Source organism: Schistocerca cancellata, chromosome 9 (assembly GCF_023864275.1).
Source record: "Schistocerca cancellata isolate TAMUIC-IGC-003103 chromosome 9, iqSchCanc2.1, whole genome shotgun sequence".
NCBI classification, from domain to species: Eukaryota; Metazoa; Arthropoda; class Insecta; order Orthoptera; family Acrididae; genus Schistocerca; species Schistocerca cancellata.
In genome coordinates this window covers 84,489,597-84,517,280 of record NC_064634.1, presented here as the reverse complement: position 1 = coordinate 84,517,280, position 27,684 = coordinate 84,489,597, and the positions used below count along the sequence as shown (strand labels likewise).

At 39.3% G+C, this 27,684-nt stretch overlaps 1 protein-coding gene across 1 annotated transcript in view; it reads right to left on the bottom strand.

Annotated features, from left to right (window-relative positions):
* Positions 1 to 27,684, bottom strand: part of LOC126101200 (uncharacterized) — a 150,025-nt gene that overhangs the window by 21,848 nt on the left and 100,493 nt on the right. The window contains exons 16-18 of the mRNA XM_049911895.1: positions 21,864 to 22,282; positions 7,963 to 8,246; positions 4,479 to 4,614 (exon numbers count right to left, since the gene is read on the bottom strand). Of these exons, the coding sequence (XP_049767852.1) occupies positions 4,479 to 4,614; positions 7,963 to 8,246; positions 21,864 to 22,282 (839 nt within the window). The remainder of the gene's footprint in view (positions 1 to 4,478; positions 4,615 to 7,962; positions 8,247 to 21,863; positions 22,283 to 27,684) is intronic.

The window sequence follows — 27,684 nt, the reverse complement described above, 5'->3', positions numbered from 1 at the left end:
ATGTACAGTCAATTATTAATTCTACTTTTGTAATATTATTTCAATAAAATTAACATTCTGAATTGCACTAATGGGTGAACACAATCTCGTTAAGTATCGTTTGCACAGGAAGAACAAAATCAAACAAGTGAACAAGCATCAGCAAATAGAACTTTCTCTCAGATACAAACAGACGATGAGGGTGAATGAACAGCATTCCATCACAATCTCTTTGGATTCACAGGTGCTCACTTGGGTTCCACACTTTCCAGTCTTTCCTTACATCAACTAAGGCAGTTCACCTATTGTCTGATTCTTCTCAGTTATGTACGAACACTGCTTCTGGAGAAGGGTGGGGAAAAAAAGAAAAAAAATAGCTCATTTCCTTAAGCCAGTAACACAGAACTTGCTTCATCACTAACAGTATGCTCACCCAAAAACAGTAGTCCTACCAGTTTTCAATGTTTTACAAGTAACTAGTATCACACCAGCTGAAATCTATGAGATGATGATTTGATTGGTGTCACGAGGAAAAATGCAATGTCCACAGTGTTCCCACACATAGCTATGTAAATAGCTTTAGAATAAGTACAAATAACTGTTTATGCCAGGTCAATCACGTTTATTTTTGTTCCCTCTGGTATAAACAAGACTTTAGTAGCAACAGAAACAGCTTGTAGCTTGTTTGTTCATGTCATCCCGAGAAATCCATTTTAAAAGACCTGGTGACCTTCCTGATACTGCAATAGCTGGGCAACAATATGAAATGACTAAACTATAACATGCGGAAAACTACAATTGCCCAATGTCTCAAATATTTAAACCTTCACACAAGAGTAAATTCAACTCACCGGAGAATAGACAAAACTGAATAGAATGCAGATTAGTGTGTCACTAGACCAATGAGTATGATTTACCTATTTATCAACAATAACGACACCAGGAAGTAAAGCCGCCTCCCTTCTGCTTTGTGTGTCAGTTAGCTACAACACAAGTATTTAAACAAAAGTACCTATACATACCTATGCTATAACTCTAGTATTCTTTTGCTTCAAGTAGATATTACAATTATGCAAGATAGTTGGACATTTTGTGGTTGATGAGAATGAGAGTAATGACGACAGTGATGGCCAGTGTGGCAGGTACAGAGAATTTGTGATTAAAGAGAAAGGCTAAAATGATATATACAATACCAATTTGAACTGAACCAATTAGCAAAGGTGCAAAGGTTTTTTTCCCAAATTTGTCATTTAAAAAATAAAAGGTCAGCTTATATTCACAGATTAAACTATTGCAGTGGAGGCCAACATATTTATGTCATTTAATACCGTATTTACTCGAATCTAAGCCGCACTTTTTTTCCAGTTTTTGTAATCCAAAAAAAACCGCCTGCGGCTTAGAATCAAGTGCAAAGCAAGCAGAAGTTCTGAAAAATGTTGGTAGGTGCCGCCACAACTAAGTTCTGCCGTCGAATATATGTAGCGCTACACCGGCATGCTTTGTAGGCACAAAGATAAATACTGGCGCCAAAACCTCTGTGTCAGTAAATAAATTTAAAAAAAAAGGTGGAAGACGAGCTTTTTTTCTCCGCCCCGAGTTTCGACCACTGCATTTTCATACATAATCCAACGAAGTAAATACAAATTCCATATTGTTCATCTTCGAATGTAGCAGGCTAGCAGCATTTCAATGTACTACGAAAATCTGACTGGCAAGACTGTTTGGGGTTTTTGTCAATATGGCCAACTCTACATTCTGAATTTTTTCCTACCTGTGAGAAAAGATGGTTGCTAATATGAACTTTTATGAATTGTGAATCACATGCAGTATTCTCTTCACCATAAGAATAATACGAATATAAACATTTTGCCATGTATTCTTTCGTGTCTGCTGCTACCTCATTTAAATCCTGTCTGCCTAATAAACTACGAAACTAGAGTGAGATAACAGCAAACGCGGAAGAATATACATATCATGTCATGTTTATATTCTTATTATTCTTATGCCTAATAGTGATACAGTCAGAAATGAAGCACGGCAATTGACTAGATTTTTAAATCTAAGATGACTAATTTCTGTGCGGAAAGTAATGTGCTAAAGAGGCGTCTGCAAAGATTTTCAAACGGAGAAAAATTTTCGCTAAACTCTTGTTCAGAACATCTTCTATCATACGCAGTCTGTTATTTGGTTCTTGTTGATCATTATCAAAGAAAGCAGCAGTGTAAGTAACAACAAATAGCAGTCTCTTTGGCATTGTTTCGCTAATGAGACAATTCCTCCCTCTTTTTGTTTTTTCATCGTAAGCGGCGGTAGCGCGCACAAAAGTAAGCTATGCCGCGAGCGGCAACAGGCCGTAAACACTCATTATCAGAATGCGACAAACAATGCATGACAGTGTACAGTAATGCATTTTCAGCTTAGAGTGACGTTAACACATATAACGAAGAGAACGGCACTTATGAAATCATAGAAAAATAAGCAATCAATTCAAACCAGACGAAGCACGTGAAAAAGGAATAAATACGGACGGAGCGTCTGACGCATAGCAATGGCTACCTGGTAAAGCTTAACTGCTAAGCTTACGACTCGAACCAAACTACTGTAGCTGTATCGTCATTCATTCGACCTAAATTGTGTCTCATATTAAAATGGACCAGCTTTGTTTCGATTTGGAGGTGCGGCCTAAAACTTTTATCTCCCCTTGAATTTCGAGTCTCAAATTTCAGGTGCGGCTTAGATTAGGGAAAAATTTTTTCCCTTGATTTCGAGTCTCATTTTTCTGGTGCAGCTTAGATTCGAGTGCGGCTTAGATTCGAGTAAATACGGTAGAGTATATAAGGGTTGTATTACATTTACAAACGAAGCTTTGACTATTCGGTCACGTGCAGATTTATTTTGAAGAACTTAGAAGGGAAGGGCATGGCTGAGCAAACAATACTAGTGTTCAAATATGCTCAAGATTTCCTGATACTCTGGTGCACACACCATGGTATCAACATTGCTCAAATAATCAAGTGACATCCGACAGACACAGCGTTAGTGTAAGGGACATACGAGCAACTATGAACTAGCCACTACAACAGGCTCTTGCTCTGCTTGAAATGTGACAATTTTGTGAAACACAGGAGGAAACAGCATTAAATTCTATCATCTTACAAACTCTTGTTGTACCTGAACAAGTTTGCAATGCAAGGTCTCATACATGTACAGATACCAAATACAAACATAGCAATCTTTTTTTATCAAGTTCTCTTCCAAAAAATAATATTTTTGTATCACTGAAATACATCCTATAATGAATGACATTATACACAGACATATGAAGACTGCTTTTAAAGCTTAAAATAATGATTTACAACATTTTGAAAATCACCAATAATAAAATCCGAAGTATATTCATGCACTAGACTTTTACTACAATATTCTGAAACTTGAAGTCATTTTTTTAGTTTCTGTGTAGCTGTGAAGTCTAGCCATGTATTTCGCAACTGTTTCCTGTAAACATATATCTTTGAGCACAACGGATGTATTTATCTCATACCACTAGCGAGCACAGTCATTCTCAGTTCCTCATCCATGTGCAAATAATGTCTACTACGCTCACACTCTTTGGTTAGCATGCACTTGGTGGCAAGTCTGACACTCTGCAACCTTTGTTATGCTACACACCTTTTTTCTGTGGCAGGAGCACTGTCAAATCGCACCAGCATTTTTTCGGTACATAACAAGTGGGCATGCGAGTAAGTATGTGTATGGAGCTAAAGGTGTTGGTTGGATCATAAAGATGGGGGATCAGTGGCACTAAAAGTTAAAGATGGTATTGAGAGGAAGAATTGTACTAAGAAATAGAGCAGCTATTAATGAAAAATTATATGTAGACTTATAGAAGTTCAGCAGAATGAATGAGTGTCAGCCTTTCTAGTGCAAATGTAACTGAAGTTACTGGTTACTATTTACGAGACTTAAGGAACTTTAGGAATCTGTACTAAAAAGCTGAAACTAGTACCGATAAAAGAATAAAGATGAGTTAAGTGGTGACTTCTCTGGAATGATAAATTACAAGTGTGTGTTACAAGAGTGTGGGCACGGAAGGTAGGGTTAGTAAGATTCGTTGTTGGCAAACTACACAAGTTCATATACATCATGTCATCTTTAATAATAGATCCTGATCATGTCTAATCACCAATGGGTGGCCATTCATTACACACACATCACAAACATTACATCGACCGTTTATTTCTCTGTCTGACATAATATGTACTACGTCATCACCTTAAAAGTCTGATCGCCAAACAACTAAATAAACACCAACATATCTAAAATTCCAAAGGGAGACCTTACATGGTTTAAGCAACAAACCAAAGTGTGACATTTTCTTATTATGCTAAATGGTACCTAAAACTTCTGATATTTGTGCATCATTAATATTTGCTCTTCAGTATGGATAATGCAAGATTTTGAAATAATATCTAGTGACGATCGTATATAGAATAACTCACCCATTCTTCGATTTCTTTGTCTGGCGGAAGTGCAGCTATGGCTTCAGGTTTGTGGTTCTTATCATGAACTTTTGCCGAATGCTTCTGAAGATGACTGCGACTGCAAGACATCAGTCGACAATGTGTGCATACCCACCTGTGAGCGCAATTACAGGAAACTCAACCAAATATGTTCACATGCTCCCACATCTACACAGATACGACAAAGGTCTTACAAGGTACTTTCAAAATTAACTGGAGTTAACCAAAAAAATTAAGAGTAATTATCAATAACCAAGGTCTATGACTCCTTTTTAACACCTGGGGCAGTTGAAGAGTCTTTGCCAGATATTTACAGGCCTGATATACGAGGGAAGATCGGAAAGTAATGTACAATAATTTTTTTTAATAAAAAGTTTAACAGGTAACAAAACAAAAAGAATCACAAATGAACTTACATCTTTTAGCTACTTTTCTACAAAGTCACCCGACTTCCTATGGGGTTGGAGTTGTTACCAGGTGCCCGCAGTGTGGCCAATCACTGACATTCACATAGCTCTCTTGTAAGAATGCACACCAACTGAAAACATTGCTACAATCCACTACAGTTGTCCCCATACACACCACACATGTGCCTGTGAATTTCACACTGTTTATGTCCTTTTGGCCCATAAATATCAAACCACACTTCACTGCTCTTCATAAGTTGACAGGACTAACATGTGCGTCAAGTTTGTTTTGTAGTTCAGGCTTCTCTTGCTAGAGCTGCACATGAAAACAAAACACCCACTATTGCACAAATTTGATCGTCATGAAATTACAAAATTCCAGCTGCAATACCAGGAGAGAAAAAAATTACTCTGCATTACTTTCCAATCCTCCCTCATATACAGGGTGTTACAAAAAGGTACGGCCAAACTTTCAGGAAACATTCCTCACACACAAAGAAAGAAAATATGTTATGTGGACATGTGTCCGGAAACGCTTACTTTCCATGTTAGAGCTAATTTTATTACTTCTCTTCAAATCACATTAATCATGGAATGGAAACACACAGCAACAGAACGTACCAACATGACTTCAAACACTTTGTTACAGGAAATGTTCAAAATTTCCTCCGTTAGCGAGGATAGATGCATCCACTCTCCGTCGCATGGAATCCCTGATGCGCTGATGCAGCCCTGGAGAACGGCGTATTGTGTCAAAGCCGTTCACAATACGAGCACGAAGAGTCTCTACATTTGGTACCAGGGTTGCATAGACAAGAGCTTTCAAATGCCCCCATAAATGAAAGTCAAGAGGTCAGGAGAGCGTGGAGGCCATGGAATTGGTCCGCCTCTACCAATCCATCGGTCACCGAATCTGTTGTTGAGAATACTTCGACTGAAATGTGCAGGAGCTCCATCATGCAAGAACCACATGTTGTGTCGTACTTGTAAAAGCACATGTTCTAGCAGCGCAGGTAGAGTATCCCGTATGAAATCATGATAATGTGCACCATTGAGCGTAGGTGGAAGAACATGGGACCCAATCAAAACATCACCAACAATGCCTGCCAAAACGTTCACAGAAAATCTGTATTGATGACGTGATTGCACAATTGTGTGCGGCTTCTCGTCAGCCCACACATGTTGATTGTGAAAATTTACAATTTGATCACGTTGGAATGAAGCCTCATCCGTAAAGAGAACATTTGCACTGAAATGAGGATTGACACATTGTTGGATGAACCATTCGCAGAAGTGTACCCGTGGAGGCCAATCAGCTGCTGATAGTGCCTGCACAGGTTGTACATGGTACGGAAACAACTGGTTCTCCCGTAGCACTCTCCATACAATGACGTGGGCAACGTTACCTTGTACAGGAGCAACTTCTCTGACGCTGACATTAGGGTTATCGTCAACTGCACGAAGAATTGCCTCGTCCATTGCAGGTGTCCTCGTCGTTCTAGGTCTTCCCCAGTCGCGAGTCATAGGCTGGAATGTTCCATGCTCCCTAAGATGCCGATTAATTGCTTCGAACGTCTTCCTGTAGGGACACCTTCGTTCTGGAAATCTGTCTCGATACAAACGTACAGCGCCACGGCTATTGCCCCATGCTAATCCAAACATCAAATGGGCATCTGCCAACTCCGCATTTGTAAACATTGCACCGACTGCAAAACCACATTCGTGATTAACACTAACCTGTTGGTGCTACATACTGATGTGGTTGAAGCTAGTACTGTAGAGCAATGAGTCGCATGTCAACGCAAGCACCGAAGTCATCATTACCTTCCTTCAATTGGGCCAACTGGTGGTGAATCGACAAAGTACAATACATACCGACGAAACTAAAATGGGCTCTAACATGGAAATTAAGTGTTTCCGGACACATGTCCACATAACATCTTTTCTTTATTTGTGTATGCAGAATGTTTCCTGAAAGTTTGGCCATAGCTTTTTGTAACACCCTGTATACTTTGTAGATATCTGCTTAGAGTAGTTTGACGTGATACGAAGCTCAATTTACGGTATAATCGCACATCCAAGTAACTGGCTTCAGTTTGACTTGTTACATGAGAATCCTGTATTCTTATCACTGAACTGCTTTGTGGAACTATTGAAAGTTTGGTTTTCTCAGACGACTGCTTCACTCTGTCCAACATGGTTTTGGCTCTAATTCAAATATCATTTCTGTATTTTGCCAACAGTTTTGTAATTATGTACTTACAGTAGTACACCAAGTAATCATCTACCAGCCGCAGTCACTGTATTTTCCATAAATAGGAAAACAATGAAGGCTGATGGTCTTCATGTCAGTTTTCATGTTGATGAATGAGAGAGAGAGGGAGGGAGGGAGGGAGGGAGGGAGGGAGGGAGGGAGGGAGGGAGGGAGAGAGAGAGAGAGAGAGAGAGAGAGAGAGTGTGTTGAAGACTATAATATCTCATTTGAAAGATGTACGTAAATCCATTATTGTTACACTGTGCAATATACAATATTTTTAACTTTTTCCTAAACGTCATTCTCATCTCTTTTGTATCCTATTTTAATATCTGCCATGCCTTTCTTTCCTAATTTTCTGAACCACGTTTCTTTCCTGTTCATTAATCCAAATCTTCTATCACTTCATGAATCTCTCTTCATTTACCACTTTGTTAACTTCAGATGTGGCATTTCTGTTGCTTACCCCACCTGAATTTTCTCTCACGTCTCCTTTTCTGACAGGTAAGCTTGAAAACCTTTTCTACTTGTTTCTATCCTGTTATCAACCCTAACACAGTTGATAACCCTGGTGTTTAGCGCTTAACATTTCTCTTAACTGAGCATGTAGCTGTACTATACTACTTAAATCTTACTACAGTAGCTGTGAAATAGGTAATATTAACAGTGTCCTCATTGTTTAAAAAATAGAAAACATACAATATTAGAACCTACATCAAGCATTAATTTTACAGTATTTATGATTTTCATTTGCAAAAACAATGACATTTCCACAACTGGAAAAGAATACATAAGTACTCACTTGGAATAATTCAGCTCTCTGTATAAGTGATCTCTCATATCACCCCGGAACTTCGTCTTGTATCTTTCACACAATGTACAAACATATAAGTTGCCTGCAGCTGGTTTGCCATAGGGGCCAAATGCTCCCACTAGCTCTCTATCATTATCTTCAGACTGCTTATTTGTGGATTCCTCCTGCATATCCTGTTTTATTTCAGATTTTATTTCCTTCTTAATTTGACTGCTTCCAGATGTGGGTGTACGTTGGAGGGCACTGTCTGCATTATCCTTCTTTACTTGCAACTGAAAATAATTTCACTATAATGAGCATTTTCAAACCATTTATGCCAAAGTATATTTCCAATTACACCTGTTAAATAAAATGCAGGAGAGTTTCAGTTTACCAGAAAGGCTTTACAAACAGTGAGTGAATTGTATCAGACATACTCTGTTGTCACAGTCACTAATCACACCCTGCAGGGAACACACGGAGAAATCTGATAATGGGGTATGAGAGCAACAGCAAAGTCATAATAAATGGTAAATCAATTGCTTCTCAACAGATTAGATTTATTTAGTAGCTGAAAATGTGAAGTTCATGCAAAAAAAATTAGAGGTGGAATGTGATTATGTATAAGTCTTAAAAAATTGCAGCTCAGAGTCATGAACTATGTGAATGTCACATCTACTGAATGCTTGTATTCCCATTATAAAAATCTGTACTCTGTATAGCTGATGTTCACACATCAGTGCTCTGTCTATTACTGAATGTCCCCCTCTAAATGCCCAATCACATCCTGACTAAAGACCTCATTTTTATTGATTTGATCTTACACTATCTCTGCTGTAGCCAGTTATTTATTTCTGAGAGGTTTCACCAACAGATCAAGAAGAAGCAAGTAACAATTACAGTATAGTTACCTGCTCCTTCTGATTATAGAAGATCAAAGCAACTGTTCATTAGTAAAAAAAATCACAAAATTTCATCCTCAACTGCATAAAAAGTATTAGTGCCCATTGAAAAATAAATATCTATCTTTACAACAAACTGATAACTTATTCTTGAAAATTATCAGTATAGTCATTTAAATAATATGGAAGTAGCATGGTTTTAAAGTACTGTTTTTTCTGCTTATTTGCCTGTGTAAAATTTAGTGTGTCATCCACAAACAGTTTATAGCAAATCAATTACAATTTCTAATGTAGTATTTAACAGCTGCTTTTCCTCGCCAGTATATACCATTAATTGTTCTGAATCACCAGATATTCTCTCATTCATAATAGAATTCGTCGAAAATTATGAATGGGTCACTCCAGCTGTGCATGCGCGCGCGCGGTGTGTGTGTGTGTGTGTGTGTGTGTGTGTGTGTGTGTGTGTGTGTGTGGGCGCGCGCGCGCGCGCGCATGCACGCTCATGTATATATATACATATGTAAGGTGGAAAAAGACGACAGTAGCTCTGAAGTTAACTAAGAATATGTGACATTAGGTATTATTATGCAACACATAGCAATCAGCAAATAGCAAGTGATTGCCATGTTTCATTTTTGTTTATTCTATATTGGGAGTTCATTAATTACGGCAAATCATTCAAATAGCACTAGGCTTTCTGTACAAATTACAGTTTCTAAACTGGAACATAAACTGTTTGAGAAGAGACAGAGTTAACTTTTCCATACAAAGCTGCAGTAGACAGGCACAAACTAAAGGTGATAAAGAAAAGCAGCTTTCAATAAAAGATTTCAAAATGTAGGATGGAATTACACTGTTTGAAGCCCATACTAGAAAAATCACCCACAAAATGGAAGTATGACGTGACAACCGGGACCTCTAAGTATGAAATGCTGGTCATCCTGGCAGTGATTTTCCACTGTCCAGAACTATTTACTACTGTAAATTCAATACGGATTACATCTTGTTACGTAACATTATTCTGGGCTGAAACATGCCACAAAATTCTCTGCTAGGTCAATAATTTTCAGAGATCATGCCCAATATCATGATCATCCTAACCACTAACCACCCCAACCACAAGTAATATTTGCACAAAACAATGATACAGAGGGCTCTATCAGCATGATACAGCCGCCAGTTAGCTACGGCATTCAGGTCAGATCTTATTCAACAGGTTAAGCAGATGTACACAAATATTTGATTTTATCCACCTATGATTTGTGTGTTGAGTACATAGCCCCCCCCCCCCCCCTCCCCTCCCCACCAGTCCCTCTGCATATTTCGGGCAGAACTTCTACGTGCATGTTTCATAGACCCTGTTTCACCTAGGAAGTTATCTGTAAACAAAACATACAAGGTATTGCACACAGTCAAAGCACCAGCAGTTGCCATGGCAACCAGGGGCACAAGTCTCGCCATTATATGACGTACAAGTCAAGCACACAGTGCTGAAGTCACAGGCACTAAATTACATCCACACGGTCACATGATCATGTGATACCACACACGTACCCTTCTGTAGGCGTGTACTTAAGTTGGAACTCTGCCCATGGAGAGGCAGTTACAGCCCGAGTTCTGAGCAACCAACAACCACATCAAGTCACCACTACGGTCACCACCTGCTGCTTCCACTTCACTTCACTACACTATCCGCCAAGGTGCTGTGCTGCCCTCATGCTGAGCCACATCCGACGTTGCACTTCTACCAGCCATTCTGAGGTCACTGCTTTGCAGTATTTGTTGTGACTCCCCCATGCTCACTGCCTTGTGGGACGGCGCTGTTACCAGTAGATGGCCGCCAAGCTCTCATCCTCATATGACTGTGTCATCACAGCACTTGCTACTCATCACACTACTGCCTACGACTTACCAACCTAGTGGAACTGTGTTATCGTTAATCTTCCCTGTTCCTCAATGCACTGCTGGTCTCAAGTTATGTAGACCTTACTCTGAGAGGTTGTACTCAGCTTAGTTCTAGTACTAAACAGTTGTTATTGCAAAGTATGTGTCTCACTTCAGTTAAGTCTCGCTCCTCTAGAAGGGGATAGGAAAGTATGTATATAGATTGATTACAAACCCTTAATTTGCAACACCATGTCACACTGGGTGTATGCTGTATCACAATTATTGTTATATTTATGCCTACTTCACCCTCCATACACACAAGAGGTGGCTACACGGCTTCCAGGAGCTGTGTGGAGGGGATGGGGTGGTTTTTTAGGTTACAGGGTCTCGGGAAAGTGCAGAAAGGGTTTCAGTTTCAAAACTTGCAGGACAAACAAAGGAAGAGATTAGCCATAGCAACAATCAATACTATAGTTGTAAACTGTCGTAGCTTCATTGGGAAATAAGCAGTGCTCCAAGCGCTAATAGAAAGCACTAAATCTCCTGTTGTTATAGGTATGAAAGCTGGCTAAAACCAAAAATAAGTTCAGTAGAATTTTTTACGAAGAACCTAATGGTGTTCAGAATGGATAGATCCAACACAGTTGGTAGTGGAGTGTTTATTGTTGTCACAAGTAATTTACATTGTAGTGAAATGGAAGCAGATAGTTCCTTTGAGTTAGTATGGGTAGAGCTTACACCTGACAACCGGAACAAAAACACCCCCAACTCAAATGGTACAGGTGCTGAACAGTTGGAAGAAAACATGACACTAATTTCAAACAGGTACCCCACTCACTGGTGACTTCAATCTACCCTCGAAATGTCGGTGAAAGTACATGTTTAAAATCAAAGGTAGGCATAAAATGCCATCTGAAATTGTACTGAAAGTTTTCTCAGAAAATTGACCTCTTAGCAACAAATAAGGAGCATCATGACAGATCAGTAATTATTGAAGCTGAGTACCATAACATCCAAACCCACCCAAAATTAATGCTAAATACATCTTTTTTAGAAAAAGCAGATAAAAATTCACTTGACACCTTCCTAAGACAAAGTCTCCTCTTTTTCCAATCTGACTCTGTACGCACAGAGCAGATGTGGATTAAATCCAAAGAAATATTAATTATGGCAATTGAAGGATTATCTATATATATATAAAACAAAGTCGGGTTTGTTACAACACTTATAACGCGAGATCTGCTGGACCAATTTTCATGGTTTTTGATTTGTTGGATTTGTCTCCGCCCCGAATAGCAGAATACACCTTAAAAATAATGAAAAATTGACGAATAAAAATTTTCATGGTTTTTGAATTGTTGGATTTGTCTCCGCCCCGAATAGCAGAATACATCTTAAAAATAATGAAAAATTGACGAATACTTGAAAAATGCGTTATTTTCCCTAAAAGTTCTTTAGTTTCGGAGCTGTCAAATTTTTTTGTCAAAATTTGTAAGTAATGATTGACATTTATGCATGTGTTCATAAATTATTTAAAATGGATGAATAAACTATCACGTGTATTTTTTTAAAAAAAAGATTGAAAAATATTACGCGTGCGTTCAGAAATGTGTAATGAATACTTAATCATTTCAATAAATGCTCATTTGTTTATTACATGTCAAACATTTGTTGTCCAGTCCTGTCAAATACTGTAACAACTATTTATGTGTGTGTTCAGAAATTTATTATGTGTAAAATGTCTCGAAAGTTCAGGTAGGTACTGTTATATTTGTTTGTTTTAGACATTAATTTGTGTAAATTATTTATTAAATTAATTAAAGATTTATTCTACAGGTTAACAAAAGTGTAAATGTCTTTTCATAGGTTGTCTATGATTTTTCTTGATAAGCTATTGTCTATGTCTCGATTGTTTTATGTGGTTTTGTGCAAGTGCATATTCAGTATTACTATTAATAAAAATGCCGCGTCCTAGAAGATCTAATCTTTCCCAGCGGAGCCGTAATGCAATTAGGCAACGGAATATCGCGAGTCAATTATCTGACGAAGAACGAGAAATTGCCCGAGAAGAGCGCCGCGTTAGGATGGAGCAAAGAAGGGCCTTAATTCGTGCTTCTCAAACACAAGAGCAAAGAGAGGCAGCCCGCGAAACGGCTAGATTAGAAACGAGAAATCGTCGAGCTTATCGTACAGATGAACAGAGGAATAATCTTCGAAGTGCAAGAAGAAATGGTTCAAGTATTGATTTGAATCGAGCAGCGTTTCGATATGATTGCACCATCGACTACAGCTTGCATCGTTTAGTTTGCATTGGTCCAATGGACATTGTTTGCCAGCATTGTGGCGCATTGAAGTTTGCTGGTGAAACGCCTGGTTTGTGCTGCCTTAGTGGTAAAGTGACATTGCCATTAGTGGTCCCGCCACCAGAGCCATTGCGTTCCCTGCTTTATGGCGAAACACTAGAATCACAACATTTTCTAGCGAACACTCAAAAATACAATGTCTGTTTCCAAATGACTTCATTTGGGGCGGAAATTATCGAAGAACACGGATATAATCCGACATTTACGGTAATTAACGTTAAAAAACTTTATTTTCTATGATTGTAAAAAAAATTTGGAATGTAGTTTGTTAGATTTCTGTATTTGTCTCTAAAATAAAAATGGTATGTTATTATTTGAAAAAAAAAAAGTGTTTGTAAATCTAACTATAACTACGGCTTTGAATTTACAGATTCAAGGCCAGATTTGCCATCGCATTGGATCATTGCAACCTATTGAAGGTGCACAGCAAAAATTCTTGCAAATATACTTCATGGGCAATATGGAAGTACAACTTGACCGGCGTCAAGGGATCAACAAAGCTACGAAAAGAGCAATTCTCCAAGATTTGCAGCAAATGCTTCATGAACATCACGCATTGGTCAGGCTGTTCAAGACTGCTTTAGAGCGCATGCCAAGTGATGACTATAAAGTTGTAATCAGAGCAGATAAAAGACCAGCTGGAACACATGAACGCACATTTAATGCTCCAACAATCGATGAAGTGGCAATCCTGATTGTTGGTGAAAACTTGGAAACACGTGATATTGTGCTTACACGACTCAATACTGGGCAACTACAAAGAATATATGAAACACACCGTTCATATGACGCGTTACAATACCCGCTGATGTTTTGGCAAGGAGACGATGGATATCACTTTAATATTAAAATGATTAATCCATTGAATGGTAAAATCAATATCATTGTTTTCATTTTAACTTGATATACATTTTATTCTGTTTGCTTTTGGTACATAAAAAAAGTTGTCACTCCTAATTTAGTAGAGAGTAGCTGTAAGAGTCGTTAACCTATTAGGGGTTCTAAAATACAATTTTTACTGTATTTGTTTCAGGTGAGGAAACTACCAAGAAGGTTAGTTCGATGAATTATTACGCATATCGTTTGATGATTCGTGAAAATTCTGACAATTATTTGTTACGATTTCGTCGACTGCTTCAACAATACTGCGTTGACATGTACGTTAAAATCGAAACGGAGCGCCTGACTTTCATCCGGTTGAATCAAGCTAAATTGCGTTCGGAAGAGTATATTCATTTACGCGATGCAATAAGCACAGAAGGAGATTCAGAAAATGTTGGTCGATTGACTATTTTACCAGCGACATACACAGGTAGCCCGCGTCATATGCATGAATATGCGCAAGATGCAATGACATATGTTCGTCATTATGGTCGGCCAGATCTATTCATTACATTTACATGTAATCCGAAATGGATGGAAATTATTCAATTGCTGCTTCCCAGACAAACATCAAGTGATCGACATGACATTACCGCACGGGTTTTCAAGCAAAAAATTCGGTCACTAATAAATTACATTGTTAAGCAACACGTCTTTGGGATTACTCGATGCTGGATGTATTCAGTCGAATGGCAAAAACGAGGCCTACCGCATGCTCACATTCTAATTTGGTTAGTAGACAGAATTCGGCCAGATCAAATAGATGACATCATATGTGCGGAGATTCCTGCTCCTGAAACCGATCCAGACCTACATGATGTTGTAATCACGAATATGATTCATGGACCATGTGGCACTATCAACCGCCAATCACCGTGCATGGTCGACGGCAAGTGTTCCAAACGGTATCCGCGAAAATTCACGGCAGAGACCATTACAGGCAACGATGGTTATCCATTGTATCGGCGTCGATCGCCCGATGATAATGGTAGAACTATCACAACTAAAGTGAAAGGAAACTATTTCATAGTTGACAACAGTTGGATTGTTCCATATTCGCCACTTCTTTCCAAAACATTCAAGGCACATTGTAATGTTGAGTATTGCAATTCGGTCAAATCTATTAAATACATTTGCAAATATGTCACGAAAGGGAGCGACATGGCGGTTTTTGGTATCCAAACATCCAATATCAACGATGAAATCACGCGCTATCAAGTTGGTAGATATGTGAACTGCAATGAAGCAATTTGGCGTATATTCTCATTCCCTATTCACGAACGTTATCCCACTGTTGTACATTTGGGGGTGCATCTAGAGAACGGTCAGAGAGTATATTTCACAGCGTCGAATGCTGCTCAACGTGCCGAAACACCTCCAGCGACAACACTGACCAGTTTCTTTGCGATTTGTCAAAACGATCCGTTCGCACGAACGTTGCTTTACTCGGAAATGCCACGTTATTACACTTGGAACGCTACATTGAAGAAATTTCAACGTCGGAAGCAAGGCGATGCAGTTCCTGGTCATCCAGATATGCGTTCTGCTGATGCTCTTGGTCGTATTTACACAGTTCATCCGAAGAATGATGAATGTTTCTATTTGCGGTTGTTGCTGGTACATGTTCTAGGGCCAACATCATTTGAATCACTATGAACTGTTAATGGTATAGTGTGCCCCACATTTCGTGCAGCATGTCAAGAGCTGAATTTGCTTGAAAACGATACTCATTGGGCCACGACAATCGCTGAAGCAATTATTTCTGCATCTCCAAGTCAGATACGCACATTATTTGCTATCATCATTTCGACATGCTTCCCATCGAACCCACGTGACCTGTGGAACAAATACAAGGATAACATGTCAGAAGACATTTTATATCGAATTCGTGTCAGCTCAAGAAATCCCGATCTTGAGGCGAATGAGGAGATGCATAACCAGGCTTTGCTCTTGATCGAAGATATGTGTTACCTCATGTGCGGCAGTTTGTTAGTTAGGTTAGGAATGCCAGCGCCAGATCGCGGAATGAATGACGCATTTAATAGAGAATTGGAACGTGAACGTGAATATGATCCACATGAACTAATCCAATCAGTTCAAACGAATGTACCACTGTTGAATCCTAAGCAGAAGGAAGTCTATGATACACTGATTAATGCAATTGATGATGGAAATGGTAGCTAATTTTTTTTGGATGCCCCCGGTAGAACTGGGAAGACATTCCTCATGTCATTGATTTTGGCCACTGTACGTGCGAGATCCGAAATTGCGGTAGCAATTGCTTCTTCTGGAATAGCAGCCACATTGTTAGACGGATGCCGTACAGCTCACTCAGCATTAAAATTGCCATTAAACCTTCAAACTACTGAACAACCGACATGTAACATTTCGAAACACTCCGCAATGGCCAAAGTTTTAGTAGCATCAAAAATCATCATATGGGACGAATGCACAATGGCGCACAAACGCGCATTGGAAGCACTAGACCGAACATTAAAAGATCTGCGCAATGACTCGAGATGTTTTGGTGGTTCAATGATTTTATTATCTGGCGATTTCCGACAAACACTACCAGTAATTCCAAGATCTACTGCTGCCAACGAAATAAACGCTTGCCTCAAAGCATCAAATCTGTGGTGATATGTAAACAAACTTCAACTGTCTGTAAATATGAGAGTTGCATTGTTGATCGATCTATCTGCTGATGATTTCTCGAAGCAATTGCTGACTATCGGTAATGGCCGTGTTCCTGTTGACGAATCGAGCGGTTTGATTTCATTTCCTCCAAATTTTTGCAATTTCGTCTCATCAAAAGACGAGCTTATCAACAAAGTATTTCCGGATATCATTGCTAACCACAAAAATACTAAATGGTTAAGTGAGCGAGCAATTTTGGCGGCTAAAAATAAAGATGTAGATGACCTCAATTTTATAATTCAAAATCAAATCGTAGGTACTCTGTATTCATTCAAATCTATCGACTGTGTAACAAACGAAGAAGAAGCCACTAATTATCAAACTGAAATTTTGAACTCCTTGGATGTGCCTGGTTTACCACCGCACAATTTACAACTGAAGGTTGGCTCGGTAGTCATCATGCTTAGAAATTTAAACCAACCAAAACTGTGCAATGGAACGCGTTTGGTGATAAGAAAACTGATGAGCAATGTGATTCACGTGTCAATACTTAAAGGAAAATTTAAAGATGAAGAAGTTCTTATTCCAAGGATTCCGATGATCCCAACAGATATGCCCTTTGAGTTTAAACGAATTCAATTCCCGATTCGTCTTGCCTTTGCCATGACGATCAACAAATCACAGGGCCAATCCTTGACTATTTGTGGCCTCAATCTAGAAAATGCGTGTTTTTCTCATGGTCAATTGTACGTGGCATGCTCACGTGTCGGCAAACCATCCGCATTATTTGTTCTTGCGCCTGACCAAAAAACAAAGAATGTCGTTTACCACAAGGTGCTTGAATGAAAATCTGATTAATGAATTAATCAGAGTGTATCCCAACCTGCACAACATAGTTCTCAATGATTTTTTTCTGACATGTGTTTGAAATACTTAATTATTATTATTTTTTTAATTTTTATTCTCATTCTGTATGTATTCATCATCATTCATCAAAATAAAATACTTTTATATTTCTATCTATATTAATATTATTTTGTATCATTGTATTACGTTCATCAAAGCCTAAATTAGTTCAGCTAAAAGGTAACATGACATTCATTGACTGTTAGGCGGTACGACGTTCGCTGGGTCAGCTAGTATCAAATAAATTAGTTTGAAATAGTACTGATCCCCCATACACAAAACATTTCAGAGCAATATTGCAAAAGCAACGAAAAAAGTAGGCCAAATTTAAAAGGACACAAAATCATCAAGATTGACAAAGTTTTACAGAAGCTCGAAATTAAGCACAAACTTCAATGGGATATGCTTTTAATAGTTTCTACAACAAAACTCACTCTCAAAATCTGACAGAAAACCCAAAGAGATTCTGGTTATATCTGAAGTATACCGGCAGCAAGATTCAATAAATACCTTCATTGCATGATAATAACGGTGATGCTATCTGTTAACTGAAGACAGTGCCACAAAAGATGAGTTATTAACCACGATCTTCCGAAATTCGTACACGAAAGATGACTAAGTAAATATTCCAGAAGTTGAATCAAGAACAACTGCCAACATGAGTAACTTAGAAGCAGACATCCTCAGTATAGCAACGCAGCTTAAAAACACTTAATGAAGGCAAGAATTCTGGTCCAGATTGTATACCAGTCAGGTTCCTTTCAGAGCATGCCGATACAATGGCTTTGTACTTAGCAATTGCATACAACTGCTCGCTCGTCGAAAGATCTGTACCCAAAGACTGGAAAGTTGCAGAAGTCACACCCTCACAAGCAACTTCTAATTGCATGTCTATGGAGTGTCGTCTCAGTTCTATGACTGGATTCATGATTTCCTGTCAGAAAGCTCATAGTTTGTAATAACTGATGGAAAATTATTGAGCAGAACAGTAGCAACACCTGGCATTCCTCAAGGGAGTTTTATAGGCCTCCTGCTGTTCCTGATCTACACAAATGATTTAGGAGATAATCTGAGCGGCCCTCTTTGATTGTTTGCAGATGCTGCTGTCATCTGCTGTCTTCTAAAGTCAGCAGATGATCAAAATGAACTGCAAAATGGTTTAGACTAGATACCCTTAAGGTGCAAATAGTTGCAAGTGACTCTACTGCGAAGTCATCCACACAAGCACTAGAACAAATTCACTAAATTCTGGTTACACGCTAAAGCACACAAATTTAAAGGCTGTGAACTCGACTAAATACTTAGGGTCTACAACTACGAATAACTTAAATGGGAACGATCACACAGGTAATGTTGTGGGGAAAGCAAACCCATGACTGCAATTTATTGGCAAACGTTTAGAAAATATAACGGGTGTACTAAAGAGACTGCTTACGCTACACTTTACCATCCTCTGCTGGAGTACTGCTGTGCAGTGTGGGACCTATATCAGATAGGATTGTCACCAAAAAAGTTAAAAAAAGGGCAGCTTGTTTTGTATTATAGCGAAATAGAGGAGAGAGTGCCATATTTACGATACATGAATTGATGTGTCAGCCTATAAAACAAAGGTATTTTTCACTGTGGCAGGACTTTCTCATGAAATTTCAATAGCCAGCTTTCTCCTCAGTGTGTGAAAATATTTGTTGGTGCCCATCTACTTAAGGAGAAATGATGATCATAATACAACAAGAGAAATCAGAGCTCACACGGAAAGATTTAAGTGTTCTTTTCTCCTATGCACTGTTTGAGAGTGGAACAGTAAAGAAGTAGCTTGAAGGTGGTTCTATTACTCTTCTGTCAGGCACTTAATTGCTAATTGCACAGTTATCATGTAGATGTAGATGTATACATGCATTTGGGTTCTTCCTCCTTGCACCTCCACCTCACTGTTTTGCAGATGGAGATTTGTTCTACTCCCTGCGTATCTCAGTTTATTGATATTCTCATTTTCATTTCTCTCAAACATTTCACAACTTCTTTTTCTTGTTTTCACTAGTTTCTGTGTCTTTCACTTTGTGTTTTCCTAGTATTGCCTGTTTTGTTGTGCTTCCATTTTTAGTGTGGCCTTCCATATACAAGTTAACGGTCTTCTCCATAACTTGGAATTTATAGAGTTTCCAATCTCAACCATTGATGTTTCATTGCTCATTTACCTTCTGTCTTGACCTCCCATGTCTTCTGAACTATGTATTTCCTAACACTCATGTTCCTTCTTACCTGTTATCTAAGGTTATCCAATCTATATTCTATAAGAGAATGACTGTCTCAACTACTAACAAAGAGATAGAGGGGCTGGCCAGTACTTACCTCAGCTCAGTACAGCCGATAGATACACACAAAACAAAACCGAAAATTTATGTTCCTAGCTTTCGGAACAAATGTTCCTTCATCAGGGAGGAGAGAGGGGAAAGAAAGGGAAGAAGGGAAAGGAGATTCAGTTACTCACAACCCAGGTTATGAAGCAACAGGGAAAGGAAAATAGGGAGGGTAGCAAGGATGGAGGCATGGTTGTCAGAGGAAAGCCAAAGATATTCTACTGTAAGTACTGTGCCAGCTTCAAACCAAAGAGGATGCATACAGAAGTAAAGAGGTATATAGTCTAAAGATAAACACAACTATGCAGGATGAAAAGATGCGTGAATGGCTAAGAGGAAAGGGAAAGAGGAGAAGACTGAAGAGTAAATGGGAGTGAGGTTGTTTAACGTAGGTTCAGTCCAGGGGGATGGCGGGATGAAAGGATGTGTTGGAGTGCAAGTTCCCATCTCCGCAGTTCAGAGGGACTGGTGTTGGGTGGGAGAAGCCAAATGGCACAAACGGTGTAGCAGGTTCCTAGGTCCCTAGAATTATGCTGGAGGGCATGCTCTGCTACTGGGTATTGGGCATCTCCTAGGCGGACAGTTCGTCTGTGTCCGTTCATGCGCTCAGCCAGTTTAGTTGTTGTCATGCCGATGTAAAAGGCTGTGCAGTGCAGGCATGTCAGTTGATAAATGACATGTGTAGTTTCACATGTGGCCCTGCCTTGAATTGTGTACGTTTTACCAGTAGCGGGGCTGGAGTAAGTGGTTGTGGGGGGATGCATGGGGCAGGTTTTGCAGCGGGGTCGGTTACAGGGGTAGGAACCGCTGGGTAGAGAATACTAGACCCTACAATATTCCCAGACTACCTTCTCTACCCAGCGGTTCCTACCCCTGTAACCGACCCCGCTGCAAAACCTGCCCCATGCATCCCCCCACAACCACTTACTCCAGCCCCGCTACTGGTAAAACTTACACAATTCAAGGCAGGGCCACATGTGAAACTACACATGTCATTTATCAACTGACATGCCTGCACTGCACAGCCTTTTACATCGGCATGACAACAACTAAACTGGCTGAGCGCATGAACGGACACAGACGAACTGTCCGCCTAGGAGATGCCCAATACCCAGTAGCAGAGCATGCCCTCCAGCATAATTCTAGGGACCTAGGAACCTGCTACACCGTTTGTGCCATTTGGCTTCTCCCACCCAACACCAGTCCCTCTGAACTGCGGAGATGGGAACTTGCACTCCAACACATCCTTTCATCCCGCCATCCCCCTGGACTGAACCTACGTTAAACAACCTCACTCCCATTTACTCTTCAGTCTTCTCCTCTTTCCCTTTCCTCTTAGCCATTCACGCATCTTTTCATCCTGCATAGTTGTGTTTATCTTTAGACTATATACCTCTTTACTTCTGTATGCATCCTCTTTGGTTTGAAGCTGGCACAGTACTTACAGTAGAATATCTTTGGCTTTCCTCTGACAACCATGCCTCCATCCTTGCTACCCTCCCTATTTTCCTTTCCCTGTTGCTTCATAACCTGGGTTGTGAGTAACTGAATCTCCTTTCCCTTCTTCCCTTTCTTTCCCCTCTCTCCTCCCTGATGAAGGAACATTTGTTCCGAAAGCTAGGAACATAAATTTTCGGTTTTGTTTTGTGTGTATCTATCGGCTGTACTGAGCTGAGGTAAGTACTGGCCAGCCCCTCTATCTCTTTGTTAGTATTTGTTTCACATCTCTATATGAGATTTTCCATTGACTGTCTCAACTTTCTTTTATGTTTAAATTAACTGCCATATGTTAAGTAAATATTAAGATGCAAAACAGTTGAAGGATAAATGTCAAAATTTTATCATTCACCAATGAAATAAATATGTATATCCTCTGCACTTACTTTCCTCCTGTTATATTCACACAAATTTCTTAGTTTCCTTATTTTTACGTATATAAGCTTAAGTAATACAATTCAGACATTGAAATAACATACCGTCACTTTTCTGGCAGTGTCGGTAACTTCTGTAATATTTTCTTTAATTTGAGATTCTTCTTCTATGAGTATTCCCCGGATATGCCGGACACCTGCCGAGTTGCGACTCCACAACGGTCTAGTATCAAAAGTTGGTTCCGTGGAAACAGCAGGAGTCACGACACCACCTCCCCCCATTTCAACACGTCGGTAGACATCCATAATGTATGGTCTTTCACCAGGATGCCGTGACACAAAATGTGGCTCGAAGTTAGTTTTGGAAGAAGTACGGAATGCACAAAGACTGCACTTGTACTGACTCTTGATGCCATGTGCTGCCAATACATGGTCCAGGACATCTACTCTTGACTGGCACTGGGCATCACAAAGACCACACACCCATAGTGCATGTGGTGGTGAGAACAGTGCATCAGCTGCACCTGGAAAAAATGAAGACGATACGCATATTAGTACTTAAAAAATAATTTATAATTAAAAAACAAATAAGAACAATCAGTATATGAGAGGGCAGACTTTTATAATGGCATTCCAAAAAAAATTTCAAAGAGGTGGAGAAAGTGCTTTTTAACAATGACAGAAAAAATTTTTATTCTGTCCTGTCAAGTGTTTGATTTTGCCTAACTGTTTTTCTTACATCCCACAACATAGTACTGTTTCCCTTTGTTACTATTCTCTAATGCTTTGCTTTCCTCAGTGTCCATCCTTTCCCTTCTCCTCTTTCCTGTGTTGTATCTGTCACTTTCCCAAGTGCACACGCTCTGCTAACAGATCCATCCCATTCCCATCACATTCCTGCAGGCTCCCAAGTAGCATTACACCTTCACCCTTCCCTACCCCGCCATCCCCCGCCCCCTTCCCAACCCTATACCTAGTCACTATCCCCACCACTTACACCAGATTGCTACTACTGCCAAGTGCAGTTGCTGTCTGCAGTCCAGTCACAGCGGGCAAACACAGTGGCCATACTTGTGTGAGTTGTGTACATCTCAGAAAAAGGACTTTTGATTAAAAGCTTAAATGTGTAGCACTCTTTTCATTGTGCCTGCCTGCGACTTAACATATTTCAGTTATGTAGTTAAACAGCATTCACTTGGAACATGTTTTGAAAGTTTGGTGAATCATATTTTTTTTAACTTAGTATTTTAGTCTTATTTTGTCCCACAACAATGCACTGACCACCAATATAAACTTGTCATTCACAAAATCTAGTCTCAGGACTACCACTGAATGCAGACAACCTACCAGTAAATGTAGAAAGCATTTTGTAACTGCTTTAACATGCACAATAAATCAACAAAAAGTCGTTCTCAGTACACAAAAGTTGTACTGAAATTGATACACAAAAAGGGTTTTTTAAAAATTTTCACTAGCAAAATAGGAGACATGGTCAACTGTTAAGTTCCTTTTGTCTCCTTAAACACTGAGTATTTCATTCTATGCTATATTGACAGTACCATCTTCTCAGCCATTTTTCTGTCTTTCCTTCCCTTTAGATATCAGATACAGAAAACCTTTAATGTCAAAAGCTTTGATCTGTGCACAGTAATATTTGTCACAATCATCCATTTGTGATACTTCACAGAAATCATTACTTGCATTAAGATTTTTAATTCCCCCTCACCACCCCCCCCCCCCTCCCGGATGCGCCCCCCCCCCCCCCCCACACACACACTATTTTCTAAGTAAAAACAATCCAAAATTATACTACATTGTAATCCCACTTTTATGTTCCCAGAATGCAAGTCTTCCCACTATTTATGACTTCAGTTTTTAAAAGCTGCTTCAAATTTTCTACGTTCACAATATTAGTTTGCACTAACTTCTGCATTATCAAAATTACAATTTCCTGCCATTTACTGTAAGAAGCATGTTCGTGGAGAGAAAACGAAAGAACAGCATAATGATGTTGGTAAGGCATTGCTTTTCAAGCAGTGTTTGCTGTAAGCAGCTCAGATGAATGGCTACTAGGGGTGAGGTGGAGCGTGTAGAAACAGTCCTTCCCCTTGCTCTCTTTCAACCCGCGGCTGCCCCAGTTCTGTTCTGAGAAATATTGCCTTACCAGTAGACTTCACTGTCAGCCTTGTTATGGCCTGTTCTGCTGTCTGTAATGCAAACTCTCCAATTTTCTTTCTTTATATTTTCTAGTTACCTATAACTGTGTTGTTTTGTTTCATAGTTGTCTCAGTTGTGAAGCAAAGACCTTCACTGAGTGACTGGTGAACTATTAATCTGCTTTTACTATGTCTTCAGAGTACAAGAAGGAGCAGACAATTCACAGTGAGGGTAGGGAAGTAATAAGGATCATACAATCGTGTGACTAGACAGCTCTGACAGGAAATTTTAAATATATGGTGAGCAATGTAGTCTGGGAGCTGTCAACATGTTGGCATATCTATAAGAGCTTTCTTTCTTTCTTTCTTTCTTTCTTTAAATCGAAAAGAGAAACTTTTTGTTGGTATATCTTCTCTTTGTGATCCTGGTAAAAAATAGTACAAGATCCGAAACATACAAATTTCACTATGACGATTTCGACTGGGATGTGATACACAACCTTACAGGACGTTTCTACTTTTGATGGTCTCTCAACACACCAAGCAGGTTGTTGCATGTGACAAGACTGAAATGGAAAAGATGTGGTACCAGCAGAAAAATTTTGACTGAGCACCCAAATATTTAAGCTTGGTGAGCCAAATACTTGAGGAGCATAAGAACTTTCCATTCCCCAGGCAGGGACACTGCACTGACACCCGTAACATTTTCATCCTGCTGTTATCAACTAAATGTATGATTACTGTCCACCCAAGATTCATGTAAACAGACACTATCTCATCAAATAGACTTGTGCTTGTTCACAGCAGTTTCAGGAGCAAATTTAGCAATGGAGCACATATCACACAAATTTTTCCTTTGACATTTATGTTCCTGCCCATTTTTTATTTGCAGAATCAGTGCCAAAGAGAAAGTTTTATGAAACAAGCATATAGACTTCTAACTGAGAGAGAGAGAGAGAGAAAAAAGACGAGTAAACCTTACCATTACCTATGTTCTAACTGAATACACCGAGAAACTTAAGTCATGATGGAAGTAAGTAACACAATGTTGACTCAATTACATTAACAATGTTTTTAAAGTCACATGTACTATTTTGCTGTATATTACTTCACAACTTGCAGCCACATTCCTGTTATGTCCATTCTTCCCAGCCGTCGATAGCATGAACATTATGCAGTTAACTTTCTTGAACCCTGGACTCCCTAGTTCTGAAGTTAAATAAGCTGTTAAAGTCAGAAAAATTTGTGCGATTAGTGCTTTGACTACCAATCTTAACAAAACTGTATTGTGTGTAGCGTTATTCATAGGTATGTTATTGAACAACTAAACTCCAGTTTTTGTCAGAACAGTTGGAAAGTTGATGGCAAAGATCAACAAGAACTATGGTAGTGCCTCTTCTGGATAAGATATTAAATAGTTTCAAATATGTGCGGTACCTGTCGCAAAAAATGTATGAGCTACAAGGAAATTGTTGGCTTTGATTTACAGGTAGAAATAATGAAGTGGTGTGTGCCATATGATTTAGTTCAAAATATGCACCGATTTCAGAGATAGTTGGGTTAGCTATGAATGAAATGAGAAGCAACAGTATTTAAATACAGTTTTTTTTTTTTAACTGTCAAACTCTTTGGTGAGCTGTTGGAATACATCCCGGATTTCCAAGGTGTTGGTTACGTTGGGAACAGACACCACAGCAAAAATTTAACTACATATGGGTATTTTACTATGTCCCCACTAAGTAGTGTCATGATGATATTTATGGAACAACCCTTTCATTGGGTCTGCCATCTTATGTAATCAGTCACAACCACTCTTGCCAACTACTATCCCATATTTTGCATATTTCCTTTAAACATTCATTTTTTGCAAACAATGTAGCAAGTTTCACAAATCTGAAATCAGATTTACTTCTTGTCACACAGCATCTGTCTATGTCTTTTAATTGCTTTCAGACTTCTGCTAATTTTTTTAAACCACAAAACCAGAATAAAAATTCTGGAATGTTAGGTGAAACAGTATAATCTATCAATGTGTTTATGAAATGGAAGGGTTTCAAACTTAATGTCAGTACAATTAATAAAACTGCTTATTGATTTTTTATATTGTACAAAGCTCCACAACACCAGCTGCAAAACCAGGGCATCATCTCGCAAGTGATGACAAATGAGGAAACGGAGGAGTATAAACTTCATTTAAAAAATGCAGGGCCCATCTGCCTCCGGATGGTAGCACCTCATCATAGGGTCCCTTGCCGGGGTTGAGGTGAAGACCTCAATAATCTACCATCTGGCCAGATTATGGTGTACAGCAGTTCAGGATATAGAACATTACAGGTGTGTGAAGATAAGAATGGTTGGTGGCTTTAAAGCAAGAGAATTCTAGGACACTGGAGAGAGAGTATTTCAGTGAAATACAAAATACTAAATTCCTCCATCCACCAGCACCAAAGGGTAATGTCATGACTGAGCCAGTTCTATGTATCACAAATTATGAAGTCAAAGCTGTCATTTGTAACATGCAAAATGGAAGAGCCCTAAGGTCATACAACTTTCCTGCAAACATAAGCAGGACTGAGGAATTTAATGACAAAGTGATCACATGGTTGGCAGAATTGTTGAACTCCATCATTTATGGAGGCCACACACCCGCCAATATTGGTCGGTCATCTAGTATCACATATCACTTTTGAAGGCAAGAGTGAATGTACCAACTACTGTCCAATCTGGCTCCTATCCCACAATACGAAGATAATCGAACATTTCCTTGAAAAAAAGACTGAGGAACACAGTCCAATTCTCAACAAACCAGAGGGGGTTTGTGAAGGGGTTTTGCTGCACACCAGCTGACAGAGGAGAAATTTTGTGAGAACAGAAGATAACTAAATCTCGCCTTTCTTGACATGGAGAAGGAATCAGATGAATCGGTATCCTCTTTGTGATCTCCAGGTTCCAGACGTTTACATAAACCGGGTAGAACTGCTGCACAACGTCAGCACAACGGTGTGTTAGTCTGCAGGATTGACTGACAGCCTCCCTGTGACAGTTTGTGTACATGAAGACTCAGTTCTGTGTCCACCGTTCTTTGCTAGCATAATGGATATCATAATGCACAACCTACAGAAATGTGTACCATGAACAATGCTGTATGCTGATAAAGTGATGTTTGACACAGATAGCAGGAAAGATCTTGAAGCTAATGTCTAAACATGGTACGATTGTTTGCACAGATTTGGGCTCCATACAAACATCCACAAGACTGAGTACCTCGAAACGATCCCGTCACCACAGACTATAAAAATTAACAGAGCCCCTCTCAAAAAGGTTCTAAACTACAGAGTCATGGTTATGTGAATGAGAATGTGCTTCAGGGGCATCACTGGTGTTCTTTGTGACAAGACGATGCCCATCTGCCTAAAAGATTTACCACACAGCAGTGAGGCCTGTTGGATTATATGGTACACAGTGTTGGTCCACAACTGGAAGTAGTAAGAGCTCACTGAATGTCATGGAAATGCAGCTACTGAGAATATAATTAGGCATTTCTCTGCTTGACCATATCAACAATACAACAATTTGACAACTAGCTGGAGTGGTTCTCAATGAGAATGGAGATCTAATTGGTATGAACACATTGCATGGACACCACTCACATTCAATCAGCTCAGCCCACTATTCTCACTATTGAAGGCCATATACAGCTTGGAACATCTGAATTACAGTGGCAGGACACTGTAAATGCAAGCCTTAGATCAAGAGGCCTACATCTACTG